The sequence below is a fragment of the Lepus europaeus genome, chromosome 18, assembly GCF_033115175.1.
Source record: "Lepus europaeus isolate LE1 chromosome 18, mLepTim1.pri, whole genome shotgun sequence".
Taxonomy (NCBI): Eukaryota; Metazoa; Chordata; class Mammalia; order Lagomorpha; family Leporidae; genus Lepus; species Lepus europaeus.
The window spans coordinates 52,866,118-52,884,176 of record NC_084844.1 but is presented as its reverse complement, the minus strand read 5'-3'; the positions used below and the strand labels follow the sequence as shown (position 1 = coordinate 52,884,176).

Below are 18,059 nucleotides of genomic sequence, written 5' to 3'. Positions count from 1 at the left end.
CAACCCAAGGGCCCTCAAGAAACCACAAGAGCCCCGCCTCATCTCCTCATCCAGTACTCAGCTATTCGATGTCAGCTCCCTCAAAATCCCCATGGTCCTACAGATCGTCTAGCTGAAGTGTGCAGCCCTTAGAATGTGGGAAAATCAGATGATCTCTCTTATCTCTAGGCAAAAAAGCACTGCAGGAAAAACCTAGAAAAATCTAGCCAGAGCACCTGCTGGGAGGGGACACGTGCACAGACAGCAAGTGCTGCATCCTTCAAGGAGACAAACTTCCAGAACCTTCCAGCCACACAGGAGCTGAGTTAGAAGTGGACTGGGGCCAGCGCCGTGGCCCAACAGGCTAATCCTCCGCCTAGCGGCGCCGGCACCCCAGGTTCTAGTCCCGGTCGGGGTGCCGGATTCTGTCCCGGTTGCCCCTCTTCCAGGCCAGCTCTCTGCTATGGCCCGGGAAGGCAGTGGAGGATGGCCCAAGTGCTTGGGCCCTGCACCCCAAGGGAGACCAGGAGAAGCACCTGGCTCCTCCCTTTGGATCAGCACGGTGCACTGGCCACGGCAGCCATTGGAGGGTGAACCAACGGCAAAGGAAGACCTTTCTCTCTGTCTCTCTCTCTCACTGTCCACTCTGCCTGTCAAAAATTAAAAAAAAAAAGAAGAAGAAGAAGTGGACTGGACTGGGGTGTTACTTTCTGCCTTTCGAGGTTCTCACCCCACAGATTTACTTTAACCCCTGAAAAACCACTCCTTTTAAGTAACCTGAAAGCCAGGGCTGACTTTGCGGCACAGTGGGTTCAGCCACTTGCCATGCCCACATGGTTCCAGGGCTGGCTGCTCCACTTCCGATCCAGCTCCCTGCTAATGCACCTGGGAAGCAGCAGACGATGGCCTGAGTACTTGGCCTCCTGTTACCCACATGGGAGAACCAGATGGAGCTCCTGGCTGGCTCCTGGTTTTGGCCTGGCCGTTGCAACCATTTGCAAAGTGAACCAGTAGATGGACGATCTCTCTCTCTCTCTTTCGCTCTCTCTGTAACTATACCTTTCGAATAAAATAAATAACTCTAAAAATAGAGAACCTGGAAGCCCACTCTACTCACCGAGCCATCGTCCTGCTGGGTCTGCTTTGCGTGCCAGAATGCACGGCCACGTGAATTCACCTCAACCTCATGGGCAGGAGGTCGGGGGATGGCCGGGGTGGCCTTGACCCTGGCACAGGCAGAACACATTTTCCATTCCTTGGTGGCACTCCTGAACCATGAGAACACCTACACCTCTCACGGCATCCTCCCTCAGGCTCTGAGTGGCAGCGCTGCCACTGACAGAGGGGACTTGGGGCAGGGGCCCCAGTGTTGGGAGAGAAAGTCCACATTCCATGAAGCCCTTGGCTTCAACCTCCTCTCTCCATCAGGAACTCCAAAACAACATAGACAGGCCTGAACACACACCTGGCCTCAGCTCCCTGGAGCCAGGGATGGGCAGGGAAGGCTGGAGAGGGTCCATGCATTTCGATGGGGGGAGAAAGTCATATAAATTTTAAACATCTTTAAAGGGAAATTAAAATTTATGTGTGTGGACAAGAGAAAGGAAGGCTGTGGGAATGCAATTCTGTACTCACTGCTGCATGAGGCTGGCCGCTTTGAAACAGGTCAGTGTCTGGGGCAAGACTACAGGTCCAGGCAGCTCCCTTATAGCAAGCGCTATTCACAGCAGCCTTGCCATGGAATCAGTTACAGTGGGATGTGGCTTGCATGCCATCAGCATCCCACATGCACTTGCCGACCCTCCTCCACCTGCTGTGCTGTTTGCAATGCTGTGCCCTGTGGATGGTCCTTGCTTAGGCCTGTGTGCATCAAAATTGCCCTTCCAGGACTGGTGCTGTGGCAGATCAGCTAAAGCCACCACTTGCAGTGCCGGCATCCCATATGGACACCGCTTCTAGTCCCAGCTGCTCTTCTTCCAATCTGGCTCTCTGCTATGGCCTGGGAAAGCAGTAGAAGATGGCCCAAGTGCTTGGGCCTCTGCACCCACATGGGAGCCCCAGAAGAAGCTCCTGGCTCCTGGCTTTGGATCAGCACAGCTCTGGCCACTGGGGCCAATTAGGGAGTGAATCAGTGGATGGAAGACCTCTCTCTCTGCCTTTGCCTCTCTGTAACTCTGCCTTTCAAATAAATATATCTTTAAAAAAAAAAAAATCCTGCCCTTCCACAGTGGCCGAGACACCAGTCTTTGTAAAGTATCCGTTCCTTGTGGCCATCTGATTACTGAAACGAGACACAGGTGAAGCACCTAGCGGGCACTCTGGAGCGGGTTGTGGGCAGTCTTCAGGATACAACCCGACAACCACCACCTTGGACCAACACGTGACACTCACCGCGGCTCCCGAGACAGGCAGCCCCGCCTTCAGACCACAGAAGGCACTGGCCACTCTGCAAGGGTGAGACCTAAGGCCGGGGCATTTCCAAAGCCCTCGGAGCCTTCCTGTCTCCCAGCAATGCAAGGCACTGCAGAAATCCAAAGTACGATTATCACTTCTGAAAGGAAGACGAAAGTTCCGGCTCACAAAACAGCCACACTTACGTATCCACCGATAAGGCGGTGTGACAAGCGGGTTCCCTGGAGAGCCATTCATTTGGACGAGGCCAGCGTGCAGAGCAGACGCTGTAGAAACCATCAAGACAACATGCATCACAGCCTAGTGGACGTTTGAAGTGTAAACATAAAAGTCTATTAAGAAGACACTGTTAGTTTAATCCCAAGACAAAAAAAAAAAAATTACTTAATGAAAAGCACAGCTCATGTCCAAGGAGGAAATATCTACCCCAGCTGTGAGCAGAAAATGAGGGGACTCCTTCCAGGGAACATCTGAATTCCACCCCGGTGCCTTTCCAACATTTACTCTGGACATAAGGTCTCGAATACTTTTCCGAGGATCTCATTTTTCGACAGGAGGAGGGGACGGTCAGGGAGAAGGCTGGGCAGGGTGAAAGACGAATTGAGCAGAGCCAGGAAAGGCACAGAGCCCCTCCAGGAAGAGGTGTGCTCTCCCAGGCTTGCCTCCCCGCCTCTGGGTGGGTTCGTGCCCACCAAGTTCTAACGAGGACCCCAGCACAGACCCTCCCACTGGCCAACAGAGACACACAGGATGGACCTGAGCTGCTGACTCACGCCAGCTACACCTAGCAGGGCCATGCCAACACCAACGCCTGGGACGTGTCATGCCCCAGCAAGCTCCCTTCTGCAGTGACAACACTTTCAGCCACTTGCTGAGTGTTTCGATACATTCTAGTCAGGCAGCGGGATGGTGAGCCCTAGGGTGGAGAGAAAGGATTCTCAAAGAGAATGCTCAGCTCTTTGCCACCACCTGCCAGAGCGACCACAGCTCTGCAACCAAGAAAGATCTGGCATCGGCAACACTTGTGTACGCTGATGACCCGCAGCCAAGTATGTGCTGAAACCCCCTCAATGGGCCAGCGTCGTGGCACAGCGGGGTAAGGCACTGTCGGTAAAGCCCAAGCACCAGTTCGAGACCCGACTGCTCTACTTCCAATCCAGCTCCCTGCTAATGTGCCTGGTTGAAGTTCCAACCTCCTGGCTTGGGCCTGACCCAGCCTCGGCCATTGCTGTCATTTGGGGAGTGAACCAGGAGGCAGAAGACTGACTCCTTCTAATTGCCTTTCAAATAAAATAAATCTTCTTTAAAAAAATAATAAACCCTTTTCACTTGCATCCTAATTCCCACTGCTACATACGCTTCATATTTTTAATATTTTTTTTTGACAGGCAGAGTGGACAGTGAGAGAGAGACAGAGAGAAAGGTCTTCCTTTTGCCATTGGTTCACCCTCCAATGGCCGCCACGGTAGGCGCGCTGCGGTCAGCGCACCGCGCTGATCCGATGGCAGGAGCCAGGTGCTTCTCCTGGTCTCCCATGGGGTGCAGGGCCCAAGCACTTGGGCCATCCTCCACTGCACTCCCTGGCCACAGCAGAGAGCTGGCCTGGAAGAGGGGCAACCGGGACAGGACCGGTGCCCCGACTGGGACTAGAACCCGGTGTGCCGGCGCCGCAAGGCGGAGGATTAGCCTAGTGAGCCGCGGCGCCGGCCTAATATGTATTTTTAAGTCTTTATTTCTGTCTACTTGAAAGGCAGAGTGACAGAGAGAGAAATCTTCCATATGCTGGTTCATTCCCCAAATGCCCACAACAGCCAGGGCTGAGCCGGGCTGGGGCCAGGAGCCTAAGCCCTTGAGCCATCATCCACTGTCTCCCAGGGTACATTAGCAGAAAGCTGGACTGGAAGAGGAAAAGCCAGGATTCAAACAAGCAGTCTGATATGAGATGGAGGGCATTGCAAGTGGCAGCTTAACCCACTGTACCAAAGCACCTGCCCCCACAACTTCACATTTAAGTTTGTATAACACACAATGTAATAGAATATTCATATAATACAAATCAACTAGGAAACCACCTCCAGTTCTAGTAACACTTTGTCCCAGTTTTACTCCTAAACATGGATGCATCCATCCATCTAGCCAGCCAGCTATCTTTCCTCCATCCATCCTCCCGTCTATCCATCCATCCATCTGTTCTACAGAGAGGCAGCGAGCAGACGGAATAAAACAGGGCACAGTGCTGCTGGAGTCCCGGCTCTACCACAAACTAGCGGCTCGGGGTAAACCACTTAATGTCTTCAGGCCATGTTTTCCTCATCTCTAAAATAAGGACAATAACCGCGCCTATGATTAGCGGAGTCACAATGATTAAATTAATGCGAGTGCCTGGCAGAGAATAAGCCCTCAAGGGTTAATCATCATAATGACAATAATTATTATGATTACTATACCGAGGCTATTGAAAACACTCACTCATCCACACCCATGTGGACTAGGCTCTGGACTAGACAGCAAATACTGTTAGCCCTCTGATTTTGCAGGAGTCTTTGGTGGGGCATTAGATTTCTGGTGGCAAGGCCTCCAACACAGCCTCCCTCCCTCTCTTTCTGGGAGGAGGGCGGGGCCCCAGCACCAGAGCCATGTTTAAACAATTATGAGCATTCTGTTGGAGGCACTCATGACCATAGGAGGCCAGCCCCAGCTCGTGGTGTTCATCTTGCAGACGCATCTTTTGTGTGGGTTTTGGGTTACAGCTGTGCAACGCAAAGCCATAGAGTGAGTCGCAAAACGAGTTTTCGAAAGCTGGACCTGTCACAAAGCAGGCAGTGGCTCCTGCTGACATCCATTCGCACAGTAAGATTAAACAGCATGCTTCGACGGGCACTAAATACTAACACAGCTCCCACGTCAGGGGGACGCTGATTAAAAGTGACGTCAATAATTTATGAAACACAATATGGTCTTCAGATGCGCTTTTGCAAAAAAAAAAAAAAAAAAGAAGGAGGAGGGAAAGGGCCTAGCGACCCATGCTGTTGAAAATTCTTGGTGCATTTTCTCTTCAATGTCCCTTGCCCCATGCGTGGGTACTTCTTTACTCAATGCATGTAAATGCACATGTGTACAAAAGCTCATGAACACTGCTCACACACACACACACACAGGCGGAAGAAAGTATTTAGTTATTCCCTCAAGAGCTGTCGAGGCTGTAACATTATACGTACTCTTGTCTTTCATATTGTTTGGAGGATATTTTTTCCCCCAGAAGAAATCCAAAATTGCATTTCAAATGAAATTGGACTTTTCGAAAGTTCATGTTTATTCCATACAGAACTCGAACTTGAGAGACAAGACCGAGAAGGAGAAGAACGCTGGACCAAAGAAAGCATCCAGGATATGTGTGTTTACAATGTCAACACAGTTTTACATTTTTGGAGGGTTTTTTTTTTTTTTGGGGGGGGGACCGGGCACAGGGGTTCACCTAGGGTAAGTGTGACTTTTTTCCCCTCTATTATAAATCATGTTTTATTATTTTATAAAGGCAAAGACAGAATGGCACGGTAAGAATAATTCGGTTTTTAACAAGACTGGCTTTTGGAATTTAAAAATATATATACTCTTTACTGTGCCTGAGTTGTAAGTCCTCTTGGTGGCTTGACTTCATGTCAACAGTGTGAAATTCACAAGATAGGATTATGTTGGGGGGAACGATTGGAGCCGCTGATGGTACAAGGTTGCTGTGTGAAGGATTTATTAATGCATTTTCCTAGTGCAGGGCCCTGTACGATCTCTGAACACCTGTTACATACTAATTCATTCACATATCTCCACTGCAGGGCCTTTTCATAAAACGCCGGACCTTGTATTGTAAATCAGCCCTCCACTGTCCTTGCTGGCTTTCTCTTTTTGCAGAATGATGGAAAAATCACTAAGACTTCAATTAAGATTTTATTGAAACTTCAATCCGATGTTCCCAGTTATATCTGCAAGGTATCAGAACATCTATTCAGAAAGGAAGCTATAAATAACTTCAACATAGTTGAATGCCTTCTCTTTTCTGAGATGACTGAATAATTGGCAAGATTTAAAGATACTTAACAACTGAGAATTAAAATAACTTCAGTAAAAAAAAAAAACAGAAAAAAATACTGTTAGCCAACCATTTGTCATGTAGATTATGTACTTATTAGGCCTAATTAAACCTTCTGAACCAAAAAAAAAAAAAAGCTTACTAATTACATTAGTTAATATGTTGATTGCTCAATTTGGCCAAAAAACAAAACAACCAAAAAAAAAAAAAAAAAGCCAATCCAATTTGTGTGCATAGTGAGCGCTTTTGGTCAAAAGACAAAAATCCTCAACCAGAGAGATTATTTCAAGAGCATGACCATCTTTTGAAAAAATGCAAGTTGACTTGGCCACATGCAAAGTGACAGGGAGAGGAGAGGGCCTGGGTGTGTGAGTCTGAACAATGCCATCGCTAGGAGGAATCTTCGAGCCAGGAAAACCGTATCCCATCAATGAGTTTACTCGCCTCAATGTATTCACTGGTGTTTGTCCAATTAGACCCTGCCTGTGACGACACGAAGTCATCTTTTATACGCTCAGACAAATGAAAACTGATAGCAATACCCTGGGAAACCCTTTAAATGTCAATGAAGGGTTTTTACGCACAAAAGGGAGCAAAGAAAGCAGGACAGGAGGGGGAAGAGAAGAGATGGGAAAAACCAACATCTCGGAGGGAACTGAGCAGATCAAAGAAGTCTGTCTCAAGACCACTCTGTCCTGGTCGGGGTGGAACGAGCCTCTCTCTCTCTGTCTCTCTTTCTTGGCAGACCCCTGAGAAATCTCCTGGAGCTGGGAAGCCCGGCCCGGCCCTGGAAGGCGAGGCACCAACAATCGGGTCTGCAGACGCGGCACAAGTTGGAGTGTGAAAAAATGGAGGCCCCGCCACGCAACAGGAGGCATGGGCGCCTGCGTGGGTCTCCAAGACATGTTTTCCATTCGCTCGCTCCAAAGTCTGCACCCCCAGCCATGAGGCACAAACTATTCGACAACAACATGACACAATTAATCAGAACCAGACCTCAGGACGTGTGTTTGTGAGGACCAACAAGCTGTGCAGCAGCGTGCCTGGGAGCGGCAGAAGCCACTGCAGAGACCCACACTGGCGGCTCTGGGGGATGGGGGGGGGGGTGAAGGGGGTGGGGGACAGGAGGGAAAAATCTCCCAAGTTCACAAAAGTTGCACAGCCATCGGCACATCTGGGGACTCAGTATTGTCTCCGCTACAACCGGTGTGAGGTTCGCAAATGGACATCTCCCAGCGAAGGAGCAAGATGCGGTCTCACTGGCCGTCTGCATCGCTACACAGGGCAGACTTGTGCAATTCAGAATGACTCCTTCCCGCCCCCCAACCCCCCTTCTAAGCCTCATTTCTCACCCAGGCGGTATTCACCAGTGCCGGCTTTTGTCAGATTTCTCTTTCAGGAATTAAAACTCCATTAAAACGCCCAGACGCCGGGGCCCTCGGTGCGATCACAACTGTTGAAACTCACCAAGCCCTGCAGCTAACAACCAACCACCGATCTGCCATACTTTTTCAGAACCCGGATTGAATTAGTTTAAAACAGTGAACTCCGCTTTGCCATCTGTAGATAACTAATTAATGGAAGTCACATCGCTTCTCTTTGCTAACGCAGACGGGCTGTTCAGAAGAGGAGAGGGAGAAAGGCTCCCCCCACCACCACCACCACTATTTAAAAAAAAAAAAAAAAAAAAAAGACAAGCGGAGGGCGCAGGGGTGGCATTCGTCGCGTCCCAAAGTGGGTCCCAGCAGCCAAGAGTTCTTTGCCACCTCCCAAGGGATTTGTGGGTGTGGGAGACCCGGGAACTTCCCCCAAGCGCGCGCCGAGCTGCAGCCCTGGGCAGGGCAGTGAATGCCGGCGTCTGGGTCCGCCGCCAGGGAGCCCAGCAGCAAAAGCGCCCCGCACCCCTACCCCGGCCGCGTACCACCCCCCGCCCCGCGCCGTTCCCCCGACTGCTTTTCAGCTCGGCCACGGAGCACCCAGGGGTGCGAGCTACCCCCGCAATCAAGCCTCCCCCCCCCTACCCCGACCGCGGTCGGCGGGGGAGTACAGGACACCCCGCGCCGCGCGCCCTCCCCCATTGCCCCGCACCGCACCGCGCCCTTCCCGCGGCCGGCGACCCGCGCGCGCGCGCGCGCGCCCCCCACTCACCCACGCACTCGTTGGCCTCCCGGGCCGTGGCGCGCTGCCAGGGCCGGTCGTAGTGGAAGGGCTTGCAGCGGTCGCATTCCGGGCCGGCCGTGTTGTGCCGGCAGTCGCACACCAGGCCGCCGTCGCGGTCGCGCACGCAGCGGGCCGCGTGGCCGTTGCACTTGCAGCGGCCGCCCACCTGCAGGTCGGACACGGCGTAGAAGTACGAGTCGCGCGCCAGCTCCGAGTCGTCCTCGCTCTCGTCGCCGAACGTGTGCAGGCGGCTGAAGGCGACGCGGATGTCGGTGGCCGTGACCCAGTCCTGCAGCACCGGCGAGTTGTCGAAGTCGTGCGCCGAGGGCCGCCCGTCCAGCGTGCTGAAGGCGATGAGGCCGCCCGAGAGCGGCCGCATGTCGGTGTGCGAGTCGGTGCACACCGCCTCCTGTTCGTTCTGCTTGGTGATGGGCGCGCGGTGCGGCCGGTTGTACATCTTGCGGCACTGCGTGGAGTAGAACTGGAAGGGCACCCACGTGCGCCCGTAGTCCATGGACTTGTAGATGGCCATGGACTCGGGCCGCGGCGAGCAGAACTGCAGGCTCACGTAGGTCACCTCGAACTTCTTGCCGAGCGACAGCGTGAGCGTGACATTGTGCGGGAACTGCAGGTAGTTCTCGGACTGCCAGCACGTCAGGTTGTGCGGGTTGTTGAGGTCGGTGAGGAAGGCGGGCGGGTGCGCCTTCTTGGGGTCGGACGCGTTGCACAGGTGACAGGAGCGCAGCCGCTCCTCGCCGCGCTCGCTCACCACGCAGTAGCGCGCCGGGGGCCGGCCACAGGTGCTGGACACGCGCACGTCCTTGCCGAAGGCCGCGTTGACAAAGTCCGGGATGCAGCGGCGCGGGTGGCCGTTCTCGTCCGAGCAGGGGTCCGGCTGCGCCGCCTGGCCCGCGAACATGCTGAGCCCGGGCCCGCCGCGCACTGCGCCCACCAGGCACGCCACCGCCGCCAGCGCCGCCAGCGCCTCCCACACTGCGCGAATCATGCCGCGTCCAGCCTGCCCCGGCCCCGCCGAGGACTCGGTCCGCCCGCCGCACGAGGCGCCTGCGGAGAGAAGGGAGCCGCGCTCAGCCAGCCCGCCCCGCAGCCCTGCAGCCCACGGCGGGGTGGCGCTCCGGGTGGGGTGGGGGCGCGGGCCAACGCTGGGCTTCTCCGGGCACCCACCTCCGGGGAGCCGACTGCCTGCCTCGCTCCCTCCCTTACCCCCCCCCAAAAAAAAATCTCAGAGGGAGGACAGGGGAATCTGGGGGGCCCCCAGCCCCACGCTCCCGCTTTCCCGGCCGGGCGGCGAGCCGGGGGGCAGCGGGTGAACGCTCGGCTTCCGCGCCACCGCCGCCTCCGCGCCGCCCAAGGGGCTTTGCCCGCGCCCGTCCGCTGCCAGCCCGCCTCGCGCCCCAGGTCTCGGGCGCAACGGAGCCCCGGATCCCCCCAGCCCCACACGCCGTCCTCCCGCAGGCTGGAGTTCCCTCCTCGGGTGCCCCCCCACCCTTGCCCCCCTATCGCATCCCCGCCGGAGAGTCCGCCCCGAGGACTTTACCTCTGCAGAGGGCAAAAGAGAAAGAAAGTTTAGGCTGGCCCGGCCGGGGAGCCCGCGCGCCGGACGGCGGAGAGCGAGTCCTGCCTCAGCGCGGGCTTGCCAGCCCCATGCCCCGCGCGGCCGCCGCTGCCCCGGCCCCGGCCGCCGCCTCTCCCTCGGCCGCGCGAGTGACGACGCGGCCGCCCGGCTCCCGCCGCTCTCCGAGTGCCGCCCTGCCCGCGCCCGGGGCGCTCACACACTCACGCTCGCTGGCGCGCACTCACACACACGCGCGCACGCCCCCGAAGGCCGCTCCGCCGCCGCCGCCGCTCGCGCAGGGAGTGGGGGGCGGAGGGGAGCGCGGGGGCGGGGGGCGGGGCGCCGGGCGGGGCGCCGGCCAATAACGTCGGCGAGCAGCCGGCCCGCTCGCCGGCCAAGTTGGAACCCCGGGAAAAAAGAGGAAAAGTTAAAGGGAACCGGCCCCCGGGACGCGCGAGAGGGTGGCAACCGGGGAGCCGGAGAAGGAGCGGCAGAGACAAAGAGAAAGCGAGAGGAGCGCCCGGGGAAACCCCGCCGAGGGGGGCTGGGCCGGCGCGCACCCCGTGCGGGAGGAGGGGCGCGGGGGACTGTCAGCGGAGCCCCGCGCCCCGGGGAGCGCGCGGGGGCGGGCTGGGGAGGGGGGAGGGCAGGGGAGGGGACGGCGTCCCCTTCCCCGTCCCGGTCCCGCCAAGCACATCTGTGTTTGTTTTCTTTGCCGCACCGAGGTCGGGCCTTCCCCTAACCCAGGCTGGTGGCCCTGGTGGCACCGCACGCGGGGCCGTGCCCCTGCGGGCACGCAGCCCCGGGCGGCGAGGAAGACGGAGGGGAATGTGGCCTCTGCCTTGCTGCCGCTCCCAGGGATCCGGCGAGAACCCCGGGAACGCGGCTCCTCCCCGCCAGGCCGAAGCGGTGAGACGCCACCGCCGGGCAGCCCTGGGGACTGAGCCGGCGGGACCCTGCCGGGCCTCGCGCCCGGGGGCGGCCCGGCCCTTGGCGCACATCCCCAGAGGCTTTATGGCACTTCCTCCCTGGCGTAGGCTAAGGGCGCCACGCACGCTACGCCGTCTCGTGGGGTCTGTGCAGGACAGGCATTCGCTCCATTTTGCAGGTGAGCTAACTGAGGCTCGGAACGGGGAAGAAGCTTGCCAGGTGTCCCGGCTACTAACCCTCCAACCCTCGAATCGAAGCCGGTGCTCCTTTCTCTGCACGGGGTTTCACGGGGCGTTCCGCGGGCCAGCCAGCTTGTCCGTCTTGCCTCACTGTGTCACCTTAACAAAAGGTCCGAGGAGAGGGACGCCGCATCCATTGACCACAACGCAGTAGCAACAGCGGCAGCAGCAGCCAGCGCCACCCAAGAGCTTTGGGAAAAAGTGCGCTTGGCTGAGAGGTTGGAAACGAATTTCTGCTGGTGACTCGTCCCTGTCAGTGTGTGATCCAGTACTAGACGCAGATGGAAAGCTCCAGTCCCAGGTACTGGTTCTGGCCCAGCTGCTGCCTGGCCCCCACGCCTCAGCTGCTTGAAAGTGTCTCCTTTTCCCTTATTGGAACGTTCCTAAACCCTGAGACACTAAGAAGGGGCCCCAGGGCTCTGTCTGGCCGAGCTCCGTCTCCTTGGAGGAGCGCCTTCCCGGTCTTCCCCAGCCTCCCGGAGAGCTGGCCACCCAGGCCCGCTCTTGCCGGGAGGGAGCTCACCGCAGCCCAAGGAAATAAATCCGCGTCGTGGCAGCACAGCCCGGATCCGTCCCCTCCGCGGAGGGAGCGCTTCGCCTTTTCCCACTATACTCCCTGCTCTGTTTATTTATGCCTCGCCTTGTGGCAGAGAGGATTTCAGGTGACTTACAAGGGTACTTAAAATATGGCAAAATAACATAAATTAGAAGAGAAGGGAGAGGAAGTCCATGAAATGTTTAACCATTGTGGACTGTGAAGTCCCAGGAGTCGGCTGCCAGGGAGCAGAGCGCCCTGCACCCACGCACTTTTCTGCCTGGGCTGTGTGAACTTGCTCACGTCTGTTGATCGTTCTTGGCCTCGGTTTTCTCACCTGTATAAGGGGGACAATGATATCTACCCCGCAGGATGTGCCAAAAGAATCAGCACGTGTCACTGCTATGGCATATAGTAAGTGTGTCTACCTGTTGTGGTTCTGTGCTACCCAAAAATGTGCCCTTATGCACCAAAAGCTTGTGAAAAGTGGACACAAAGATAACTACACAGTGATGTTAAAAACTGTGAAACCCAGGCATCGTCTTACCATAATACACATGTTCTGTGAACTTTTTGAAGACCCTTGTATATGTATATGTAAATATTCAGAAAGCCAGTCACATAATAAGCAGATATAGAAATGTGAGTAATTGGGGTTTTTTTTTTAATTATTTATTTGAAAGGAAGAGTTGCAGAGAGAGGGAGAGACAGATCTTCCATCCACTGGTTTACTCTCCCAGATGGCCACAACTCCATCTGGGTCTCCTACCTGGATGGCAGGGGCCCAGGCACTTGGGTCACCTTCTGCTGCCTTCCCAGGCACATTAGCAGGGAGCTGGATCAGAAGTGGAGCAGCCAGGACTCAATCAGCGCTCTGACGTAGGATTCCAGCGTCACAGGTGGCTGCTTAACCAGCTGCGTCACAATGCCCAGCCCTGGTTTTTAGTATTAAATTGCTAAAGTTACACAGAAATTTTAAATCATTTAAAAAACATATAAGTACATAGAAAGTTGTCTGTGATGGATTATAAAAAGAATAAAGCAAATTTTTAAAAAGCGCACAGTATAATCTCTTTATTTGCTGAAAAAGTATGCATCACAAGACAACATTGTTAAAGTAAGCAGAGATGGGAATGAAACCCAGTGCACCTGCAATGCACTTTTCACAGATTTGTCCCTAAGCTCTCCCACAGCCAGAATGAAAAGGATAGACCATGTCCCTTACACAATTCCCGGCATCCAAGAGATAAAAACAGACCCCTGGCTCAAGAGAATTACAACTATTCTTGGTCCTACAATCAGACAGGAATTTCTCCTGGAGGGCCTCAAATAGGAACACAGTGTGAGGTCATGACAACACCCCTGGAACAGTGTCCGGTTTCTGGATGGCCCTCGATGTCAGCAGAGAACAGCTCCTGGCATGGAGGCTGACAGGTGCTCAGCTCGCCGCCCACCTGAGTGCGGTGTGTTCTGGAGTATCTGCGGGACTCGATGGCCAAGTGCTTTCCAAGCCTTCCTCCTGCTGTGTGTCCTGCTTTTTGTCCACACAGCTTTTTGGTGGATCTGGTCTGGCAGCAAGTTTGCCATTGCACTCCCTGAAGCCAGCTGAGCCTGGGCCAGTGGTTTTGGGGAGAGTGGGGGGGAGGAGCCTTTTCCACTTTCCTTGTAGGGCTAGCTAAGCCTGTCACCTTCTATCCAGGAGCTCTGGAACTTTCTGGAATACAGTAGACCTTCTCTACCTCTGTTCAAAAACCAACTCACGGTCACTTGTGCAGTTGGTCTGATTCCAGCCCCACACTGCAGGCCAGATCCAGGCGCTGCCTCTTTGTATTTTAGAAACCACACCTCTGTCCTCCGTGTGTTATCTCTTCTGGGCAAAATGTCCCCAGTTCTCTCAACGGATTCCTCCAGGACCTGGTTTCCCAACCACTGTGCCGCCTCTCCCAGGGACCTCTCATTTGTCAGTGTCCCGTCCGAGAGCCTGGCTGCCTTTTGAGGGGACAAATGAAAAAAACAGATGTCCAAGTGTCACCAGAGTGCCTTGGAGCCAGGGGTTATAAATACACACCAAGGCCAGGCGGGTCAGGCTCGGAGCAGCAGGATCCCCCCACCCCCGAATCATGTTGGGTGCAAAAACAAATCCCCAGGTGTTTCGGGAAGGAATGCCTGGGGTGGGGGATGGCCACCATTCTGGGCACACAGCCTCTTACCTGCAAAGCCAGAGGCATCACTGTGGAAGAGTAGAACCTGGCGGATGCAAGTCATGGTAGGAGTAGCCAGAGGAGGAGGAGTGTGGCAGGAACCAATGGGCGAGGGCCTTTGAAGGAAGGAGAGGTGGGAGGCACTGTCACATGCCTTAAAGGTCAAGATAAGATCTGAAAGGAGTGCTTTGGATTCAACTACAAGGAAGGAGACCTGGACTAGCAGTGGCAGAAGAGTTCGGGGACAGAAGCCAGACTGCCTGGGGCTGTGGAGTGAAAGGGAGGTGAGAAAGTGGAGATAGCGGAGTGTAGACAGCTCCCAAGAAGTGTGAATCCAAGTGGCAGGGAAGGGAGAGGCGTGGCAGGAAGGTGGCAGGAAGGTGACAAGGCACGGAGGGAAGGCAGAGGTTTCTCGCTGTTGTTTACAAGATAAGGCTATTTGAACAGACCTAAAGGTCCATAGGAAGGCAGATAAAAACCACCCTTCTGAAGCTGTGGTCAGGTGGTGTTGTCTGAATTAAATAGGAAGCAACACGGCCTGCTGAGAGCAGGGGAGAGCAGAGAGCACTGGCGGTTTGCAGAGGAGATGCCTGATGTGGTCCTCAGGGTGAGGAAGACCGCGCTTGCTGGCAGAATCCAAGGTCCCATCGAGGTTGGTGACCATCGATGAGAAAGAGTGGTGGCCAACAGGGTCTCGGAACACCCCCATCCGGAGCACCCCGCAGTCCCTGTGTAGGCCTGGAGAGAGAGAGATTAGCCTAGAGGTAAGGGCATTTCCCAAGAGGTGACACGGAGGGACAAGGAGAAGAGCAGGGAGGAAAAGCCCAAGATAGGGGGACATGAAGTCAGGACAGGGAGGGCAGAGGAGTTGGGGAAGGCAAGGGCTCTAGGGTGTGCTCTTCCAACACACCGTGCACTACAAAGACGTCACTGACAATGGAATTTGAAAAGATAAGCCTGTGGCCTAGTGGTTAAGACGTGGGTTAAGATGCCTGCATTCCCTATCGGTGCCTGGGTTCCATCGCTGGCTCTAGCTCCAAACTCCAGTTTTCTGCTAACACACAGCCTTGGAGGCAGCAGTGTCGGCTGGAGTAGTTGGGTCACTGCCACCCATGTAGTAGTACACGCTACCCATGTAGTAGACCTGGATTGAGTTCCTGGCTCCTGGCATTGGCACAGCCTGGTCTTGGGTATTACAAGCATTCAGGAAATAAACCAGCTGATAAGAGGCCAGTGCTGTGGTGCAGCGGGTTAAAACCCTGGCCTGCAGCACTGGCATCCCATAAGGGTACCAGTTCGGGTCCTGGCTGTTCCACTTCCAATCCAGCTCTGCTATGGCCTGGGAAAGCAGTGGAAGATGGTGCAAGTCCTTGGGCCCCTGCACCCACGTGGGAGACCCGGAAGAAGCTCCTGGCTCCTGGCTTTGGATCAGCCTAGCTCCAGCCATTGAGGCCATTTGGGGAGTGAACCAGCAGATGGAAGACCTCTCTCTCTCTCTGCCTCTGCTTCTGCCTCTCTGTAACTCTGCCTTTCAAATAAACTGATAAATCTTTAAAAATTTTAATAACATTTCAACCGAGTTGTCCCTGATTTGGACAATGCCAACAAAAGAGCATTCCCATTATCACAGAAAAATTCCACTGGGTCTAGAGAATTCCTGGTCCAGAAGACTCTGGAAGATAGAAGAATGCGGTGAGGGATCACCGAGCTTTCCAAACTGATGTCTGGAAGGAGGATTCCAGAGGCGGAACGGCTCTGGGGGATGCCAACACGTCCAGTCCCTCTGAGAACAAGAGAGAGAGGGCTCCTCGTGTGAAACAGACAGGAAGGTGACTGGAGACGTGGAAGCCAAGAGGCTGGATCGGACTGTCCGGCTCGGGGTCAGAGATGAAGGCTGAGCCAGGACAGGGAGGTGAGACGGCCGAGGTGGAGCAGCCCCGTGATGCTCGCCTTGCAGAGGCAGGCTTGTTGCCGGCTCTGCTTCCCGGAGGAGCCTGGGGAATGGAGGACACAGCTCTGCACCGCCCAGCATTGGGTGGGTGTCAGGGTGGGGGAGGAACAGCCCCAATGCAGAGGGCTGGGGTGAGCGCCCTGGGCAGGGCCACGCTGTGGGGAGCACTCAGTGAGCAGATGGCGATGCAGAGGAGGGGGGACCCCACGGAGCCGCCCAGGCTAACTGCCGGGAAGGGGGACAGGAGAGAGCAAGGGCTCAGGAGAAACGAGCTGGCCAGCGTGGCCGACACCACGCGACTGACCCAATGATTCATTTCTTTATAAAGATTTATTCATTTATTTGAGAGGCAGAGAGAGGAGAGAGAGAGAGAGAGAGAGAGAGAGAGAGAGAGAGAGAGAGAGATTGGTCTTCCATCCGCCAGTTCACTCCCCAGGTGGCCTCAACAGCCGGAGTCGGGCCGATCCGAAGCCAGAAGCCAGGAGCTTGTTCCAGGTCTCCTACGCGGGTGCAGGGGCCCAAGCACTGCTTTCCCAGGCCACAGCAGAGAGCTGGATCAGAAGTGGAGGCCGGTGCTGCGGCTCACTAGGCTAATCCTCCGCCTGCGGCGCCAGCACTCCGGGTTCTAGTCTCGGTTGGGGTGCTGGATTCTGTCCCAGTTGCCCCTCTTCCAGGCCAGCTCTCTGCTGTGGCCCGGGAGTGCAGTGGAGGATGGCCCAAGTCCTTGGGCCTGCACCCGCATGGGAGACCAGGAGAAGCACCTGGTTCCTGGCTTTGGATCAGTGCAGTGCACCGGCCATAGCAACCATTTGGAGGGTGAACCAATGTAAGGAAGACCTTTCTCTCTGTCTCTCTCACTGTCTAACTTTACCTGTTCAAAAAAAAAAAAAAGAGGAGGAGGAGGAGGAGGAGGAGGAGGAGGAGGAGGAGGAGGAGGAGAAGGAGAAGGAGAAGGAGAAGGAGAAGGAGAAGGAGAAGGAGAAGGAGAAGGAGAAGGAGAAGGAGAAGGAGAAGGAGAAGGAGAAGGAGAAGGAGAAGGAGAAGGAGAAGGAGAAGAGGAGCAGCCAGGACTCATACCGGCACCCATACGGGATGCTGGCGTTGGAGGTGGTGGCTCTACTGCTACACCGCAGCACCAGCCCCTATGGATAGTATTGTCATACTATGCATTTTCCATGAACTTTTTGAAGTCCCATCAATGCTTTCTGTGTCCCAAGCCCCTTTACAAGCACTTTCACCACCATTAGCTCGTCATCTTTGTAATGGAGGAAACTTAGAGAGAGGTCATCTGTTCAAAGTCACATCTCGGCTCAGGAGAGGAGCAGGGGTGGAACCAAAACCATCCAGTGCCAGAAAGTGGAGCTCTTAGCACCGCCCCTGGGCAGAGTGGGCCTGGCTGAGTCTCAGCCGCCCCGGGAGGAGGGTCTACCAGAAGTACGAGCTGTGAGGATAGAACAGGTGATTCCACTCTCAGGACTCCTGACCTAGACTGGACACTGCAGCCAGAGGTCACCAGGGACATCTGTCCTTTGCAGAGGGCCAGTCATGACCTGGGCGGATTGTGTTTCCTCCGGAAATGCAAAGAACTTGACCTCCACAAGTGTAGCTTCTGCCCCACCACGTCTTAGTGATGTGACTGTAAGTTGCTTTCTGAATGACATGGGAACAAGGGCACTCATCTTACAGGCTTCTGACGGTGACTGACAAGGAGGTATCTGAAAGGGAAGCAGCTGGCCCAGGAGAGACCCTCACTACATGAGGGACTTCAGAAAGTGTGGAAGGGGCAGGTTTGGTGGTATAGCAGGTTGTCTGTCACAGCTTGCCACACCCACATCCCATGTTGCAGTATGTGGCTCAAGTCCTGGCTGTCCACTTCCAATGCAGCTTCCTGCCAATGCATTCCCTGGGAGGCTACAGGTCTGATCTGGTTTCCTGCTAATGCACCTGGGAAGGCAGCAGAAGATGGTCCAAGTGCTTGGGGCCCTGCCACCC

The 18,059-nt window shown here is 55.3% G+C and overlaps 1 protein-coding gene across 1 annotated transcript in view; it reads right to left on the bottom strand.

The window, feature by feature from the left end:
* NTN1 (netrin 1) overlaps positions 1-10,292 on the bottom strand; it is a 197,899-nt gene extending 187,607 nt beyond the window's left edge. Inside the window, exons 1-2 of the mRNA XM_062216133.1 lie at positions 10,194-10,292; positions 8,624-9,700 (exon numbers count right to left, since the gene is read on the bottom strand). Coding sequence (XP_062072117.1) covers positions 8,624-9,641 — 1,018 coding nt within the window. The 5' untranslated portion in view covers positions 9,642-9,700; positions 10,194-10,292. The remainder of the gene's footprint in view (positions 1-8,623; positions 9,701-10,193) is intronic.
* Positions 10,293-18,059: the final 7,767 nt, after the last annotated feature.